The 19,384-nt window shown below is 32.1% G+C and overlaps 1 protein-coding gene across 1 annotated transcript in view; it reads right to left on the reverse strand.

Annotated features, from left to right (window-relative positions):
* Nucleotides 1-14,880, reverse strand: part of LOC134280008 (inositol 1,4,5-trisphosphate receptor type 1-like) — a 51,817-nt gene extending 36,937 nt beyond the window's left edge. The window contains exons 1-2 of the mRNA XM_062762429.1: nt 14,728-14,880; nt 1,762-1,871 (exon numbers count right to left, since the gene is read on the reverse strand). Coding sequence (XP_062618413.1) covers nt 1,762-1,871; nt 14,728-14,865 — 248 coding nt within the window. The 5' untranslated portion in view covers nt 14,866-14,880. The remainder of the gene's footprint in view (nt 1-1,761; nt 1,872-14,727) is intronic.
* Between the last annotated feature and the right edge of the window lie 4,504 nt (nt 14,881-19,384).

Here is a 19,384-nt window from a genome sequence, read left to right on the forward strand (position 1 = left end):
ACCGACGTATTAAAGATAAGCGAAACACTTTATCTATCAATGAAATCAATAAACAGACTGTGAACAGAATATGATCTACCAATTGTTTTCATTAAGAACTGACATAATTTATCAAGCCTACTGATAGAGAAATTGCTTAATATAAACTCTTTTCTTTAATTTATAGTAAACACCCATTAAACTGCCCGAAAATTGGATTAAAGATAGATCGTCAAACATATGGAATCATGTTTATAATAATAAAAGACCATTCCTAAGACATAAAATAGCCAAAGGGCAATCAATTTATCTATAATGTTCTTTCTCTGAATCTGTTTTTTTTTTCTGATGAGAAGCAATGATCATCCAGCTATATTAATAGATGTCTCTTAGAGAAACAGACTGACCCCAGAACGCAACACCTGGAATAGCTGTTAGACCATTGTCTTAATGCCAGAAACAATCCCCCCACATATTTGTATTTCAGCTTTTTTTCTTTTTTTTTCTTTTGATGGACCATTAAGGTGTCTAAGTCTTATCTGAGGTATTTTGATGCTTCTGTACCTAAAATCCTTGCACAACCATTTTGTTAACATTAAAATTCAAAAATAGTTTACATTTATTATGATTGAACAGTTTGGAAGCTGATTTATGGATTTATTTATATCTATTTATTCGCTTTACCTATGGATAGTAATGCCATTTTTTTAAACATAAAAGTATCCTATGCTGTGAGCATACTATAAATCATGTTCGGAAATCGTTTCAGCAAGACATTTTCCAATTGTCAAAATAAAAATTTTCCCAAGAATACTCTGAGTAAATTAAAGACAAAAGATTGCGAATTGCTTCATCAATCTATATTATAGTTTTTGTTAAAATTTCGATAATGCTTAAATGACTATTATGTGTATGCATTTTATTCTTAACAGTTCACATTGAACATTGGGTGAATAACTTTACTTAACAAAAAATATTAAACAAACATGTACTAAAGCAACTATTTTTTTGTTGTTGTAAATTTAAGAATATGTTAATAAGCATGGTTATAATGATTCGAATTCTTTTTAAACTGTGAGCTAATTTTTCTGTTGAAAAGCAAATGAATTCTTTAAATTTCTATATAAAAAAATCTATTTCTGAAGTCATATATGTTGTAATTCTTTTGCAGTTCGGGGGAATAAATGGGAACAATGAGAAAATATTGAGCATAAATTTTCCTGATATATAAGTTCATCCCTAAATGTGCCTAAAGATTAAACCCTTATAATGATTATGTTGACAATCATCATGAGTAGTATAAAACAGCACCTAATCCCACCTCTGATTCTTAGGAGGTCCGTGTTTGTGCTTCTCCTATTTTGTATTGAATATCTCATAGACTTTTGAGCTAGAATAATATTCGTTATCTCCATATATTTCATCCAAAATTATGGATAAAGTTAAAAGTAACGAAAGAAGTTCGGGGTGACATGTTTTAAATTACACTTTTGTGTAAGTGTCTCCCTGAGTTTCTGGGTTTCTTTTTCTCTTTTTACCCCTAACCATTTGGAATGTTGCATTCACACCTAGTCTTGGTGAAAGCAATTACAAAGGTTATATATCTATAAGTACAGTTGTTTTAAGTTTCGGAGATACAGTGTATTTGCTGTTTACGGCTCTCTGGAAATATATCATTTTTCTATTAATTTAATTTGCAATTTTCTGTGCAAGCGCCATCCTTTCTTTCCAAAAGAAATTAATTTAAACAGTATGGTGGACAACTTGAGGCCGAGCACGTACCTGGACTGGGAGCTGTACACATATCCCTCTGTCTCCTCACAATACAGACAGATATAGTCTCCAATACACAGATACTCGCCCATGCCAGGTTCTTCACTACAGCCATGAAGCTAAAAAAAAAGACAGAAATACAATTATCACAGGACAAAAAGAAGAATACAATTACTGTAGGACAAAAAAGAAAGTAATACAACTGCTGTAGGACCAAAAAGATAGAAATACAATTACCATAGAGCAAAACAGAGAGAAATACAACAACTGTAGGACAAAAGGACGAATACAATTTCTGTAGGACAAAAAAAGAACGAAGGACTCATCCATCAACTCTGAAGAAGGTTTTTGTATCTCAGCAGTCTGTGTAGATATTTTTCTTGGATGAGAGGAAAATGAGAGCAGTTTTGATAGTGTTTCAATGTTCAATAATAAAGTGATTATAACATATCTTAATTTTTCATCTTCTTCCATTATGTCATAAACTGATTAGTACCCTGATAAGAAAATAGAAAACGTGTGGTTTCATGAGGTTAAACTTTTTCACTTCTTGCAACATATCGCGTAAGAGTGCATATTGCCTTTCTTATTTACAAGTACTTACCCATAAATTTTTATGTAGAAAATTCACTTAAAAATGATAAAGTACATATTATTAAAGCACTCTCTCAGAAATGAACCAAAAGAGTAACTTTTGGGAAACCTTTTTTCCTGTCTGCAAAATTGAATATAAAGAGAAAAAACTTGGAACCATGTTGGTTTCAATTAGGCGGTGTGAAATATGCATCAATTGAAGTGGTGTTTGTAGATTTGTCTGATACAAAGAAAAATGAATTGTAGACCCATTTCTTCCTTGTTTCCACTAATTAGTATGAGATCTCAAAATCATCTGTTGTTTGATTATGTTAACAGAAAACAAGATCACGTAATGACTGAAAATGAAAGGTGAAGCAAAGATTTTCTATCATCTTAACATTAATTGCAATATTAATGAAGAAAAGGTATAAAATTATTAATATTGTTGACTTTGTAACTGATTTGCTCCTCAGAAGATATTTGCAAAGAGGAGCGAAAAGGAGCCACAAGGTATAAAAGAGTTTGGCATAATGGTTTCTTTTTTACTTGTATAACATGCATTTATATTGCCCTAAAATGTTACAAGTATCTCTTCGCATCTTCAAATGGGCTTAAAAATTTAAAAATGGTGATTTTAATATAAACATTAAAAAATTGCATATATAAATGTACAAAAAAAATTCTTCTTTGAACTGTTTTTGACATGCAGAGGAATTCAGGAAAGGATGAAAAAGTCAAAAATCACTGTTTTCTACAGATGAAATCATATTTGACATATTTCCCATAAAGAGCTTAGATTTGCATATAATGAAATGCCCTTGATTTGGAAAAGCGTGTTTTTGCCATATAATGACCCTTAAGTTGGCGGAAAAACTAAAGACTAAAGACTGTTGTATTATTAGCACTTGACACTTGTTTGCAATCTTGACCGAGTGGAAGACGTCCGTAGGAGAGAATACAGTGGTTTTTGAACAGTCTTCACATGAATACAAGTACATGTTAATATTAAGAATTACACATTTTCATAAAAAATGAACGACCCTTAAATTTTACTTATAAGCATCTGATTTTTTGTTTATCTTGAAAAGCAATTAAATCTGAAAATTGTATAGTGCTGATCCATGATTTTAAGTATGTCATAATCAATATTTATTTTACATTTAAACAGCTTGAATTTGTCGTCTGAACATTATGAAAACAGAGAAGATTCAAATTAACATCAGGAAAAAACCCCAATAAAGTCAAGGAGAAATTGAAATTGAATCACAATTAAGTAAAATAATTGGACCTTAAAAAGTTACCTGTAATCAGTAAAAATTGAATTATCATTACTCCTTCAAAGGTCCAATGAATAAGATATGATCCAACTGCAATAAATATTCTATCATGTCACAGATTTGTATTTTCCAAATCACTTTTTTTTAAATATGAATTGATTTGAACACCATAAAAAAATCCAAAGTCTAAGAGTTGAAATACTCGCGCTACTGACGCAAAGATAATTCTATCCTTGTAACTATTGCAATGGCCGGTAACTTGTCTTAAATATGACGTCGATAATCGCGCCTCGCGCTCGCAGCAGACGACCCAACGGTTGCTGCTGATTTATTTAAGAGGTTAAGCTTTTGGATGAGGATTATGGAAGCTTAGCACCTCCGCCTTTTCTGAAATTGTTTACTTATGATAGTAATATAAATATATCTCAAATGATTTTAACACTTTGCGTTTAATCCAGTTAATAGTGTCTTACACCCCGTTTTCCCATCGCTCCAACTGAAACGAAAAATAGTTCAAATTGACACCATATAAGAAGGTCTCATAAAATATATGAAAATCTCATAAAAATAGAAAAGGAGGAATTGCAGATAAGAAACGGGTATCCTCAATGTCATAGAAAAAATGGCTTTGTTCATATTTTGGTGTGAGATTCACTAAATATTTATTTAATTTTAAAATGTAAAATATGGGTTCCACAGGATCACTATGTAATGATCAAGATTCTGTGAAAGTCTCATTGTATTTTATTCAGTGGTATAAGATAGAATTTACTGCTATAATAAGTGCACCTTTGATGTTACAGACGGACGATCACCCCCGTCACTATAGAGCACCCAAATTTCCAGTGGGAACATGTAAAAAGAATTAAAATCTATTCACTCCAAGAATCCATTTACTTAAAATTGATGAAAATAAAAAGTATTGAAAAGAATATAAAAACGGTTTCTACTCATTAGATCTCTGTTAACATTGGTGGTTATATAGAACTTGACCTGGTTTTAAGATAATTGCTTTGATCAAAATATATCAATATTTATCATCAAATTCCATTGAAAATAAAACGTCACATTAATTATTTTACCCAAATAAAACACAGGATAAAGATCGACTGTTAGTAGAATCAGGACACTGTATATTTTATTTTTATGAGCATTTGTTTTTCCACAGAGGATTTTACGGTATCTTAAATAAAAGCTTGAATTAGCGTCTGTATTTTTAAAAAAAAATTATCTAAAAAGATTCGATGAAAAAACATTAGTCAAGAAATTTTCTGTGATTTGAAAATTTTCATGAAAAGGTTTTTCAATCTAAAAAAAAAAGTCAAATCGTTTTCTTTTATTGTTATGAGTTTGGGGTTCGGGGAGGGGGAGACGCTTCCCAAATAGACGGGCGGTCGAGCAACCGATGTACCGCAACATCCAAGGTAAGTAGTGGACTTTTATTTTATAAATATCTTAAAAAGAGGTCAAGAAAACAAGCAGATTAGACCTATATATTTGAGGTAACCTTTGACCAAGATTCTAGCGATTATAAAGTTCATAAAGAAAATTTAGATACATGTATATATCTACGCTTGCAACTAATTCTGTATCATAACAAGAATCTCTAATGCCGTAATTAAGTCTATAAACACAACATAAAACCCCAAACACTAATGCTGTGCTTGGTATTTAAGGTAGCCTCTGATGCTTCCCATTCACACCTCTATTTTGTTTGAGTGTGTCCCACCCCATGAAGATCTGAGACGACCTCTCAAGCATCAAAGTCACAGAAGCTCAACCTACACATATCAAATATCGGAACGCCAAACTCCGTAATTCCAATCAAATAACGCCATCGTCCAATATTTCTGAAGTTCTCCTGTGATTCATTGCCGTGCTAGAGGAATGCATAACCAAAGGGAGACAATAAGACTCTGATTATGTAAAGGTTACGTCAAATTCTGACGGATAAAGATTTTAATTCTCATACAAATATGATGAATTGCCTTTATTAAATTCATTTTTAAAGATAAAAATAAGAGAAATCACAAAATTTACTCATAATGATGTAATACTGGGAACAAAGCCGTAGTTCAATCTCTATGAACCATTAAAAGCAACATTGCAATAAAAGCAATATTGACTGCCATTTAAGATGTTAATAAAACATTAAAAGATTTATATTCGCGCATAGACAGTTGTTGAAGCGTTTGTTCTAGAGTTGCGAGAAAAGGAATCGGCACTTTCGGGGTTCGAACCCACTGCGGGATTGGAAAGCGGTCCTTAGTATGAGACAGTATAAATCGAGGTCCCCTGTCGCAGTAGGTACTGGAACGTAAACAAAACCTCTCATTAATACAATGCCCTGAGTGCCATTAGTCTATACTGTAGGTCTAGAATTTGAAGTTCTTCGCCGGCAAGTGGTGACGTCTCGATATGAGTGTAAAAATTCTTGAAAGGTTTGTTCCCTTTGTTATAATGAAATTAATAATACTAAATTCCAAAATTTACATGTATATTTACATTATTGTTACGTCAAAAACATAACGTAATGACTTTCTGAATACCCGCATGCAAGAATGGGCGTCTTTTTCTGTTTCGATAGTACTTAGTATTTTGATCCGATTTTTATCTTTTTCCTCGGTCATCGTCTTCCTCATGCTGTCTCTCAAACTCACACAAACACACACAGGAAAAAACATCCATGATATTTGTTCAAGACTGCACGATTGAATTTTAACGTATTAACCAACTCGCAGCACTTTTTCAATTTTTTGGGATTATTTGTCTTTTTTGTTTCTGATTATGATACGTTTTTATGACTTCATGAATAAAGAAAATGTTACAGAATGACACGTGGGATTCAGTAAGAAAAGTTGGAAACAAAATAACCAAACACGGAGAAGTTGCCAAAAGGACAATGAGCACAAAGAAGGTCCTTTATTGCATATTCTTCTCTTGTAATATTTTGCACACTCATACTAGTATTTGTAAGAAAATCATTGTCCATAACAAAATGTCATGTAACTCCTGACATATATCACGGTGTGATTTTTACACGAAAAACAATTTTAGTGACATTTTAGCTGACTTTGAAAATCTAACATTTTAAACAACTTGAGGCTTTAACTGGTTTAGGTCTGAAAATTAATTAACAATTCAAAGGTTTGTATATCATATTGAGCATATTTGACAGTTTTTAGAGCATTTTTCATTCCTGCATTATGAAGATTCTTAGACATAGATATCACAGTGATACATAACATTTTTATAATCATTGAACAAAATTTTATCAATTCAACATCAAAACAGCACTCCTATAGATAAATCAAAAGGAAAAAAGATACATTCCTTGACTGAATCATAAAATTATGTATTTAACGGCAATAAATTATACAAAGGATTGTTAATAAAGAAATTCAATATTTTTACAACCATATGCAACTTGAAAGATACCCCCAAATCGAACACTAATGGAAACAGTGCAAATAGAAAACCACAGGGTCTGAAGGTATTTGACAGTTTGGGGAAGTAAGCAAATTACAAATGACAGTCTGATGCAGATGTTTATGAATCTTACGTTGATAAGCTGCCTGGATACTTGAAAATTCGATGTGACGGGGTATTAAGCTTATTAATAATAATTCAATTAATCGTTATATCTGAAAACTTACCCAGAAATAATAGCCTTTATGCAGCTGTGCAGAAATAGATTTTTTTTTATTTTTGATAGCAATGTCTATGAATTGTCTTCACTGATGCTGTTGATTGAAATAACCAATATTTAAGATTCTGAACATCAGATATATACTTCATATCTATAGCATTTACCTCTCTTAGTATGGTTATTTATAATAAAATATGTACAGAAAATGATCAGCATTCAAGCTAAAAGTCCATTCAAACAATACAAATCAGGAGCAAAGCTAACACAGGCCTCTAAATCTTCAGAGGTGGGATCAGGTGCCAGGGAGGAGTGTCATTCCAGTGTCAGAGGTATACCTAAATCACACCCGCCAGAGATTAAAATTGTGTATTTCAAATCCTTACAATTAGAATGAAAAACGTCAGTCAGCATTTGACTTAAATGATAGAATGTATTTGGTTAAGAGGTCATTACATATCGACAATAGAACTTACAAAATAGTAACTTTATACAAGACTGCTGATATTCTTGATTCATCAACTTGTTTTTTTACAATTTTTTATGATGGGTTATCTCGGTTCTGGGTTATAGTTTATATAAGTGTTCCTACGTTTAAGGCATGCTCTTGCGAATCGAAGCAACTGAGAGATATAAACCCCTTATGCAAAAGATAAACAAGGGAAGTTGACGATTATAGAGTTTATGTCATCACGTCTATCATAAAGCTTTGTTGATATATTGCAATATATGTCTCGTTGTTTTTAAATATCCAAACATGAAATAGATGTCAGACTCTGTGATTCTTTTACTTTAAGCTCACTAATATATAGTGTCGACATAAGAATGGAAATTATCATTGTTAATTGACAAAGCGTAGTCGATATATCTAAATGTCGATCATTTCTGTGTGAAATACATGCAAGTATCAATCTCTTTATGGATATATGCATGACAAGAACACTACAATAGAATTCTGTTAATTCAAAACATATTAACTGTCCCATCTTTGCATGATAATGTGAAGCAATTAGTAGCAACGTTTCTTTATAATTTGCTGCGCTATGACCGTATGGAATTTCCATGGCTGAGTTGTCATAGAAATGAAATAACCTTTGACGATAAGAGAGGGCATTTTTTTGGCAAACAAAATGATTGGCTACGTTTGCATTCTCAATGAGCTGCTTATAAAATTTGTAATGGATACTTTTATATTATCTCTACATGTTACAATAGCAAATTTTAATCCCTTGAGGACTTTGAAGTTTTTCAGAATAAAACTTGTACAACTTACACATTGCGCCCAAATGATGGCACAGGAATAATCTAAAAACATTTTGATCATAAAACATATTTTCACTATTTCGCAACATTCGAAATAACTAACAAGTCCGTGCTTCCAAAAATATGCACACCAATACCAGTTAATACTATTAAACAGGAGATAATGGCCAGACCACCTCCTTTTCAAGATACAATTCTTTCTGTGAACCTATCCTGATTTTCTGTGAAAATTCCGGATAGATTTTTTAAAATAAAGTTTTATATTTCTGATCCAAATCATCCTTGGAATAGTAGAAGTGACATTTAAGTTTCATATTTCAATAGAGTATATATAAAAGCCGATAAATCCCTGAAAATGAATATATAAAATATTCTAGTCTTAAAATAATCTAAATTATTCATTCAAACCTTAGGCTACACTATTTTTTTTCTAATATTATAGTACTTAATTTATTAACGGTACTTTATGCGAAACTATTCTAAACCACCTTATGCCCAACATACATATAAGTCGCTTCGTACTTTTGAGATGTATATTTTTTTCTTACAAAATAAATATACCTTTGCATATTCATGTAGAATAAGTAAACATTTTTGAAAAATATGACCGTTTTTTTTTATTTGGAAGAGAAAACAAAAACCACCTTGGCAAGACAAGTAAAAGACGCTATGGATATAGGTGAGACTTGTGAGTTCCAGAATAATCCAACCCTGAGGTGGGAAACCCGTGAAATCCCTCTTTTCCTAAGTTTAATAGTGTTTTGAATTGCAGTTCAAAAAACCCCGGAGATTCACGCTGATTTTTTCTATATGAATAAGCTGTCTGCTTTAAGTCTTTTCCCGCATGGATTTTACACCCAGGTTCTGTAAGTGTATTAGGACAGCAACATGTTCGTTTGCCTTCTACGTATCGTGCGATTTGCTTATAAAGAAACTCAACATACCACTTCGCATTCTCTGTCATTGAGTGTTAGAGATAAATTCAGATAATACTTTTTTAATTTCAATCAATTTAAAAGAACAAAATCTTAGAATATAGGTTAATAAAGAAAAAGATTTCTTTGGATAATTTTTTTTTTGGTATTGGCATGTAAATCTCCATTAAACAAAACCATTAAGAAATGCATTATCTTATAATTATACTAGCATAATAGCATATACTTACATTACAGAACATTATTATTTTCTGTTACAAAGCACAACATTTATTATTGCTAGCATAATAATCATTATGTTACAGCAAGTATAAATGTCACTATAGTGCATGAAAAAGTAAACATTAACAACAAGGAAAACTGGTATCATAAAGGACCTATATACTAGTACATAAGTCCCTGGCATTGCCATCGACAGTTTACAGATATGTGTCAAATGTGTTCGATTTCAATGTGATTTTGACCATCATTAGAGAAGAAGTTTTCGATAGAAAATCAAGTCGTAAAAATATTTTTAAAAAACGATCAAACTGAGGCGAAAAAAATAATAGATAAAATAAAAAAGAATACTGCTGTTTATATATGAAAAGGCAATATAGTTATATACTAAGTCATGTCGTCTAAATCTTTGCAAGTATCAATATGAACAACAGAACTGCAATTCCTACCTATAGCTGCCTCAAATCTAGCATTATTTTTTCTTATAGAAATTTAAGATAAAAAATAAAATACTAGTAATTCTAGCTAGGTGTAGAAAAGTTTTTATTTTTAGGAGTTGTAATTTGATATAAAAAGAATATTTGTTTTCAAATATATGAACCAATACTTCCATACTGTGGTCTGAAAACGATAATGTATTTTTGTATTAAAAGAGGAAGGGAGTCAAAGGAAACAAATATGAAAGAACATTATGCGATATTAAAAAAGTAAATCTTGTTGATGTACCCGACTTTAAATAAATATCTTATTTCATCAATTAATTTCCTGGAAATAAATTTCTAGTTTATAATGAATCTCGAATTTACTTTGATAGTTATATTATAACCTCAAATATAAAATTGAGGTTGAAACTCAGAACATGGATAATTGCGTGATTTCACAGTGTAAAGAATTAGATAATCTGTAAATTATTTGCTATGTATATAGTATTGTAATCAGTTTTTCAACAATAAGACTGTTTTCAATGCTTGGACATTGTCCTTCTCCCAGTATGACCTCTCTTGTTAACAATGTTGTAATCTAGTTTAATCGAGATTTACCTAAGAAAAATGCCTATGATATAAATACACAGTGTTATCCCTCAGGTGTTTTTTTTTTTTTTTGAAAAATAGCAAAAGTAGTATTAAGAACACCTAACATGCTCGGTGTAATCAGTAGCTAACAAAACACACAAGTGCATCCCCAAAGAAAAGAAAACAATAATGATAGTGTACATAATAAGCAAACTGTATGGGGCGTCTTGGAATTAATTAGGCAAGCGTCTTCTATGCTTAACTTTTACAAACATAGACCATCATTTATTTTTCTAAACTTCGCAAACAACAAACAAGTAAAACAAAAGTAAGATTTCTTATATTAAAAAAATACTTGTATCTATATCAAATCTGCAACCGAGGATATACCGTATTTATGGAAATTTTAGCTAGACGCAAATTTAGCGATTTAATTTTTTTTAGCGAGAAGTAATTTAGCGATTTTAAAATGCTCACTAAAGAGTTTATTACAAATAAACCGCTTTTTTTTAAAGCGATATTCAATTTAAGATATCTAAGCACCCACGCTAATAATGCTAAAATGAAATCCCCGCTAAAAATTCTGTTAACACGGTATTAGTATATTACTTACCTTACCATCCTTTTCATTGCTTGTAGTCAACGTTAGCAGATAACTTTCGTATTTCATTGCACTATACTTAACTAGTACTTAATAATTAGTACAGTTCCAATTTCAAATAGAACATGACCTCCAATAGTTTGCGATGAACCTCCAACGATGAAACAACTATATAGAACGTACAGTTTACAATACATCTGACAAGATAGAGAACTATTGCAAAACGACAAATATATTCTTGGTGAACAATTACACAGCGGTAGTCAATGCTGAGAGAAGAGTCCTTCCACTAATGATATACACAGGGTATTCATGCTTCAGTGCAACCTGCTGGCTGATGTAAAAAAGAACCTTTCTCGCTTCAGGACACCTATACCATTATTATTGCCGCGAGTCGAAGTTCCTGTCAATCATAACTATTACCTAATTATAAAAATAATATCAAATTATTTGATAATTAAATTTTATTACCGTAGTTCTCAAGGAGTAGATGTATGTGTTTATCAATATCTACTTGTAATTATTTAATATAACTATGAGCATTCCATATTTATTTTATCTGTTATGAACTACGTATATGTATTTCAGATATTGATGGTATGATGCGACGATGTAATGATGATACGATACAATGACCTTGTCAACAATGCAAACTATCATTGAGTCAAATGCTACCTGGCAATTTTCATACTAATTGTTAGATCATTATTTACCCAATCAATTTTCTAGGGTTTTTTAATAACGTTTTCCGGTTACGACAGGGAGCAAATGGCGAATGTGATAGGTCGACAGGGGATACTCTTTTCTTCATTCCATCTGAACCCACCTCTCATCTATCAAGAAGTCCGCGTTTGCTCTGCTCCCATATAGTTAATGCAAACTTCACTTTTCAGGGATAAATGCCTTATGAAATTGATTTTGAATACACTATAAAAATTTTACGCTGTGCATATCTACTTTCCTTATTGTGAAGTTCATAAATAATGATGTATACAAAGAAGAGAAGAAATATTTTAAGACAATATGTATTTCGCCAAACAATAATCATGGCAAATCTGGGGTTTATTTAGTTTCAAAGTATTTTTTTCTTTTCTTACAAGATCTCCTCATTATTCAAAAAAACCTCTTATCTTTAAAATATATTTTGCATCAGAATCTGCTTTTTAAAGCTTGACACACAATGATTTTCACCACTGGCTATAAAGGATGTCCAACTTTACTTCAAAAACAGGAACCATTCTTTCTAAATTTATATATCATACGATTCTTTGTCCTACAAAGATATCTGGACATACAATTTAGGATCTCTTGCCTCTTGCTTTACAAGCTAGGATCAATTGCATTTGGCTTTATAAACAAGGTCTTTTACCTCTGGTTTGTATAAACTAGGATCTCTCGACTATTGCTTTACAAACTAGGATCTCTTGTCTCTCGTTTTGCAAACCAAAATCGCTTGTCTCTCTCTTAGGATTTCTTCTTGTCTCTATTATTACATATTAAAATGTCTTATCTTTGGTTTCACAAACTAGGCCCTCTTGCCACTATTCTTGGCAAGGTATAATAATCTCTTGACTAAGGCTTTACAAAGTAGGATTTCTTGTCTCTGGGCTTACAAGTTAGGATTTCTTGCCTCTGGTTTTACAAAGAAGGGTATTTTTTTTTATCAAGTTCTCTTGCCTCAGGATTTATAAACAAGGATTGTGTTTTTGAAAACTAGGATCTCTTGCCTCAGGTTTTATAAACAAGGATTGGTTTTTGCAAAATGGGATCTCTTGCCTCTGGTTTTATAAACAAGGATTGGTTTTTGCAAACTATGATCTCTTGCCTCTGGCTTTGCAAACTAGGATCTCTTGCCTTTGCAGACTGGGATCTCTTCTCGCTTGCTTCACAATCTAGAATCTGTTGTCTTCCTCTTTACAAACTACATGTATATATATGTAGAATGTCTTGCTTCTGACTGTACAAACAAGGATCTCTAGCCTTCAGCTTTACTGACTAAAATGTCTTGCCACCAGCTTTTCACTCTTGAATTCCTTCTCTCTGATTAACATTTAGAGTTTTTTCTCTCCCTGCATTGTTTTATAGGATTTTTTCTCAATAGTTTGAAGCAGTACGACTTGACTTGTCTTTCTTGTGTGACCCACTTACATCCTTTGTTGTGTCATGTTGTAAATTTTAAATTTTTCATTGGGTAGCGGTAAAAGCAACATGACAACATTTTGAATAAAAATTTACATCATGACAATTGGCTTGATATGAAAGTATTCAGCCTTTTCAGGGTTGATACACTACGACCACGTCTTTCTTGCTGCATGATGCACTAGGATTCCATATCTTTATAGTTTAGTGTGTTGATATACCTTATCTCATTAGCTTGTTACCTGTATACTGACACAGTCTTTCTTTGATATTTATTTTGATTACTAGTTGACCGGATACCATTACTGTGCCAATATTTTCTTTGACTACAGTACCTCATAATAAACAAAGCATACCACAGTAGCCCCTGTTTCTGATACACGTCTTCGTATTTGACTTGGTGTGAAGTGATTAGTGGCATAATGTTGTTAAAGCAAAAATGCGATCGCTTACTTATCAAAAGAAAATTGATATTTTTATACAATAAAACAACTTCTCTAACAGAGTTTGAAAGTTTAAAAGAATAACAAACGAATAGCTTTTCGCTTCAAAGCTTAATTGATCTATGCATTTCACTTTCACGTAAAAAGCATATTAACCATCCCATGACTTACATAATTTGACAGTAAAATAAAGGTAGTACAGACAACTAATGGGAATAGTTACATGTATACAGACTGAAGGCTTGCATCTTATTTCTAACAATGTTTCAAAAAAGCACCATAATTTCCTGCGCACCAAATAAAAAAGTAATATATCTAGAAATTAAATAATGAATTTGGTTTCGATTTCCCTTTATTAGAGATATAGTTAATGGTTCTTGTGTCCATGTGTTAGACATTAGAATTATTTTCTTGTTGTTAGACTTCAGTAAGGAATGACCACTACTTGTTAGCTACTTGGCAGAACAGTTAGACATATGCGCTCTTTTTATTCCGAGCCTAAAATGCTTCCTGTGCTAGTCTCAGATCACAAAAAAATACTTTGAAACAGGTTGGTACTTTGAAAACCAAACAATTTTATCTAAATACTTCGTTGCAATTTTATTTTTATAAAATAAATATAAGAATCCTCTTTATTTATTTTTTAAATAAGAAAAAATAAGATAGAATATTTAGTGACCATATAAAGGACTCTTCTACCACAAAAATTATATCACGATTCCTTTTTAAATACAGACGTACAGATTGATGTAAATGCATTCATTTTTTTCCCGAAACTTGACGTCCACTATGAATTATGTTTTCTTCTCTTTTTATAATCCTTGCATTTTTAATTAAAAGAAAGCATCTTCTCTGGATCTTACCTCAGTATGAAGTTGTCGTAACATTTTATGGTACAATTTGAGCTGATTATGAATCTCGCACCCAACACTATCCTCGTCACTGTCACTACAACTCTCCCCATTCTCATCGTGAATCCGTATTTGTAACGGTCTCTCCATGTTTTCAAAAATCACAAACTTTACTTCACAAACACAACTAAGTTTTTATCCTTATTGCCATGTTGCTTAAGTTCGATTCACATATTTTTCGCATGGTATTGAATTTTTCTTGTTAGAAAGAATGTCTGGTTTTTACGGAGACTGATGACAAACATCCATAAAATGAGTAACGCATACCCACTTTTTAAGAAAGCTTTTAGCTCAAGACAAGTATAATTTGTTTATGAACATTGCACCTGTACATAGTCCTGCCACTCTAAACAATATGTGCACGAGCAGTCGAGACCTTCTGTTTTAACCCTCTTGACAACAACTGCATCCTTAAAAAACTTGTCAATCGTCTAACACCGCAAGTAGTGATAAAATGTACAACAGAGATCTAACTCTTTTGATGTAGACCAGAGGTATGCAATAGAGTTTCAGGGATGCCACACAAATTCTACCACTGAGCAAATCTTCATTAGGTCTTGGCAGACAGGGGTAATTACATTTAGAACATAACCCTTCAATGAGTTACAAGCCCCCGACTCAGGCAGGAGATTCATAAAGCCAGCTCGTCATCACAATGCATAATTTTGTTTGTCCTCTTTGTATTAGCCTGCTGCTAGTCCTTTCCCTCTCGCAGCACCATCATTTTGATTTATATGTGCGTGGTCTCTCAGCCAAACAGTCCACGTACTCTGTCATTAAAATATACAGTTTGCTTTATCGGGAATCATCAGTGCTTGCAGCCCCACATAAAGGTTTTTGATGTCTAGTTTGCAATGGATTAATCCAATGCAATTACAGAAATATATTAGAACGGATTTAATTCCCAAGTTAGCCATAAAATGATAGGTACCATGAAAGTTAGTATCTTTGCCATCTAATATTATGTGACGCATTAATAAACACAAAACATGAAACACCAGCAAAAGCTTTTATCGACAGAGGAACTTGTATGCAATTTCTGACATGTCTACCATAAAGATATGTTGAACTTTGTTCATGTATATAGTTTTCTTGCCCCTTTTATTTAAGCTTTGCCTATTTTTTGATTATAATAAGAATATATTTAGAGTCGTAGTGAACTACTAACATTAATATATGTAATTGATTCCTACGAGTTATTGAAAACAAAAGAACAAAGAGAAGTACATGTCAGGCATAAGGGGGAGCAATAGAGGGAGATAATTATGATATTGGCGAATTCTTACTTTTCTCTGGACGCTAATTTGAGGAGGAAGTTCCCTAGAAGAACAGCGGGTGTCAAGTGGTTCATTAATAAACCCACCACAGAAAAGAAGTAAGCTGGTGCTGTTATTAGTTATATTTACCGTAATTTTATTACACTGATGGCGATGTAAACAACTGTATGATGTTGTTTTAAAGTATGCATGACTAATGTTTAACTGTTGTGTTTTTTCTTTTACTTTCAGATCATATGTCAACTTGTTTTGATCAACCTCAGGCCAAATATGGACCTCTTTGTCTAACTAGCTATCAATACATAAAACTACACAGTTCTGTTTTATTTGGCATGAGAAATATAAAATTAAACAATGAAATATATGCGAAAAACCAACAGTATTCAAGCTCAAACGTCCATTTAAAAATACGAATCAAGAGCATGACAAACACGGACCTCAAAAACGTTAGATTAAGTGCCACGAAGGAGTGATACTCATTTAAAATACCAACTTACTTACTGCATATTCACTTCCAAAGAAAAGGAATTATAAACAATAAATATTTATAATAAATTTAAAATATCACAATATATCTTTTTGAAATTTTAATTTCAGTGGAAAACAAACACAAAGAGTGCCACTGCTCACTCAATAAAAGTAACAAGGTAACAATGAAAATTATGCCAACCTGGGTGACGTTTAATGTATCAATGACGTAAGCTGCTGGCATTTGAGTCAGACTAAATGATAGCAATAGATGTAACGTTAAACTGTTAATTAAAGCAGCACTCGCTGTAAAATCATTTTTATAATCTAATTTATTCAGTGAATGAATAAAAAGTTTGTCTTTGTTATTTCACCTTGTAATGAGTAACGATATCGTTACACAATAAATGAAAGGGTTATACAATGTAGAGTCATATAAGTGCATTTATCACGAGGAAAATTACTTTATCCCCCCTCCCGTACAATTTGAACAAAAATTTAATCAAACTATACAAGATCTGACACATAACAAATTTCAATATTTTTTTTCAAAGTTTAACTTAGTGCAGTAAATAAAAAACAGTCATAATTTTTAACCTCATCGTCTCGTTTTTAAAATGAGTCAAATCAACTGCGGTATCTGTATTGTTCAAAGAATATTCAAAAAGCAGACTTAGGATACCCAAACTATTTTAGAGTCAATGCACGATGTTTTCGTTATCTTTAGCGATGATTGGTTAAGACACAATTTTGGATGCAGCTACCTATCGAGGCATGAAATCGAGTATTCTTGCTAGATCTGCCGATGTGAAAAGATGATATTTAGCGAATCATTGTGAGCGAGCAGAAGTTGGTATAATTAAACAACTTCTATAATAGCTTGAATAAGTGGGGGAAATAAGCAATTTAGATGCACCATGAAAAATCAACAAAGTATATGATAGATACACACTTGTAGTATACGTTATGTTTCGTAAAATTAATTAAATATATCGAAATATATTTGTTTCCACACTTGCATTTAATTACTGAAATCAAGGTTATGATTTTGTTGTTCAGAATTTAGCAAAAAAAAAAAATAATAATAAAATAAAGAATATGATAAAGTAATTTTGAGTTTAAATTAAAAAAAAAAGGACAAAGATATTAATTCGACGTTTAATAGAAGTAAAAACTTGTGTAACTATAAGATCCTGACATCAATACATCACCATACAATACTATCAATGAGCTGTATTTTGACTATCTTGTTTCATACCTTTTTTCAGGCCTTTGATTTGACACTGAATTCGAATGGGGAAAAATATGTCTGCCAAGTCAATACATTTCTGACGGCTCAACAAGGGATGCTCACTTATATAAGGTACCTGATTCCACCTATGTGATTTCCTGGGCTCTGTGTTTTTGCCCTATTCCCATATGTGCATCGCTTATGAAGTTTGTGAAGTGGATTGAATGTTCGCTATCTCTTTCACATTTAAGTACTATTGTTCGGTGGAATCGTCCTTATTACATATAAAATAATCGAGTTTAAGGGGTGTAAGGGTTTCAAAGTTATTTTATTTTCTTACTTTATAAAGGTAGAACTTATGAAAATATTATAAGCCAATTTAACTTCCCCGAATTTCTTTTGTTTTATGTCCAATGACATTAATTAAAAATTTATAAAGAGTCCAAAATATTATCATGTTGTAAATTATGAATTTACTGGGGAGGGGGGGGGGGTAAATGCAAAATTTACATTATGATAACTGGTTATCATGTTGTAAATTTTGCATTTACCTACCCCTAGTAAATTCAAAATTTACAACATGATAATATTGTAAAATCATACATTATTACCAGAGGCACACATCATATGAGGGAATCTCAGTGTAGTATTATCCAATAACAATAATATCAATTAATTTGGTGTGTTATGAATAAAGCATCAAGGGATTTCATGTGTAAAAACAAAATAAATAAATGACAGACCACGGCATCTGATAATTCATTCTCATCATTTAATGTCCTTAGTGGCTCATGCCCTCGAAGACCGATCGGTTAGTACATGCATAATATTATCATAGAGATGAAATATGTTACAAAAATTGAATAATTTTCATTCCAGAGATTGTTTAATTGGAATTTAGAGTAATTTATTTTGTATGAAATTATGTTGCTAAATTTTGCAACACGAGTCATTAATTGATAGAAATTTTCACTCTCATTTTAATAAACTCCTTACCTGAACCTTTACTGGGACGTGTATTGAGAATCTGGGCTGCATTAATTCCGAGAAACTCGGTCGCCCATTATTTGCCATTTTGCAACTTTACAAAGAGTTATTCCGAGATGAATGAAACTGGAAAATGTTTAAGAAAACTCCAAAGGTATCTCCGTACTTAAGCATCGTGCGGATAATTCTCATAAATAAATGATCATTGTACAAATTACGGTTATATAGGTGCGTAATTAAGAGACAAATTCCAGATGAAAGATCTGCAATGAATTACGACCATTTAATTCCGTTCTTGAGTGGCTTTATCGCGCAACCATCGGCCCTGTCCGGTTACATTTCTGTTTCTCGTGTTTGATCCGCGGCCAGTGGCCATCGTGGTTCGAACAGAACTTGTTTTTTGTGATCACTTCCTGATCACGTTTACCAGAAGAAGGTCTGGAAGCTGGCGGTAGTGCACCTCGGCCAGAAATGACAAATGTCTATTAATCTGTTTGTCTGCGTGTGTTAACGTTCTCTGGTCTGTCAGAAATGATTGAGGATCTTCATTCAGGGAACAAAAATGAGAAAACCAAGATCAGATTGATTTGTTTTTTGTTTACTTCATAATTTGTACATGTTCATATATCTATATTTTGGAGGCAGG

Source organism: Saccostrea cucullata, unplaced genomic scaffold, assembly GCF_032062105.1.
Source record: "Saccostrea cucullata isolate Sc308-1 unplaced genomic scaffold, CSIRO_AGI_Scuc_v1 ctg152, whole genome shotgun sequence".
NCBI lineage: Eukaryota > Metazoa > Mollusca > Bivalvia > Ostreida > Ostreidae > Saccostrea > Saccostrea cuccullata.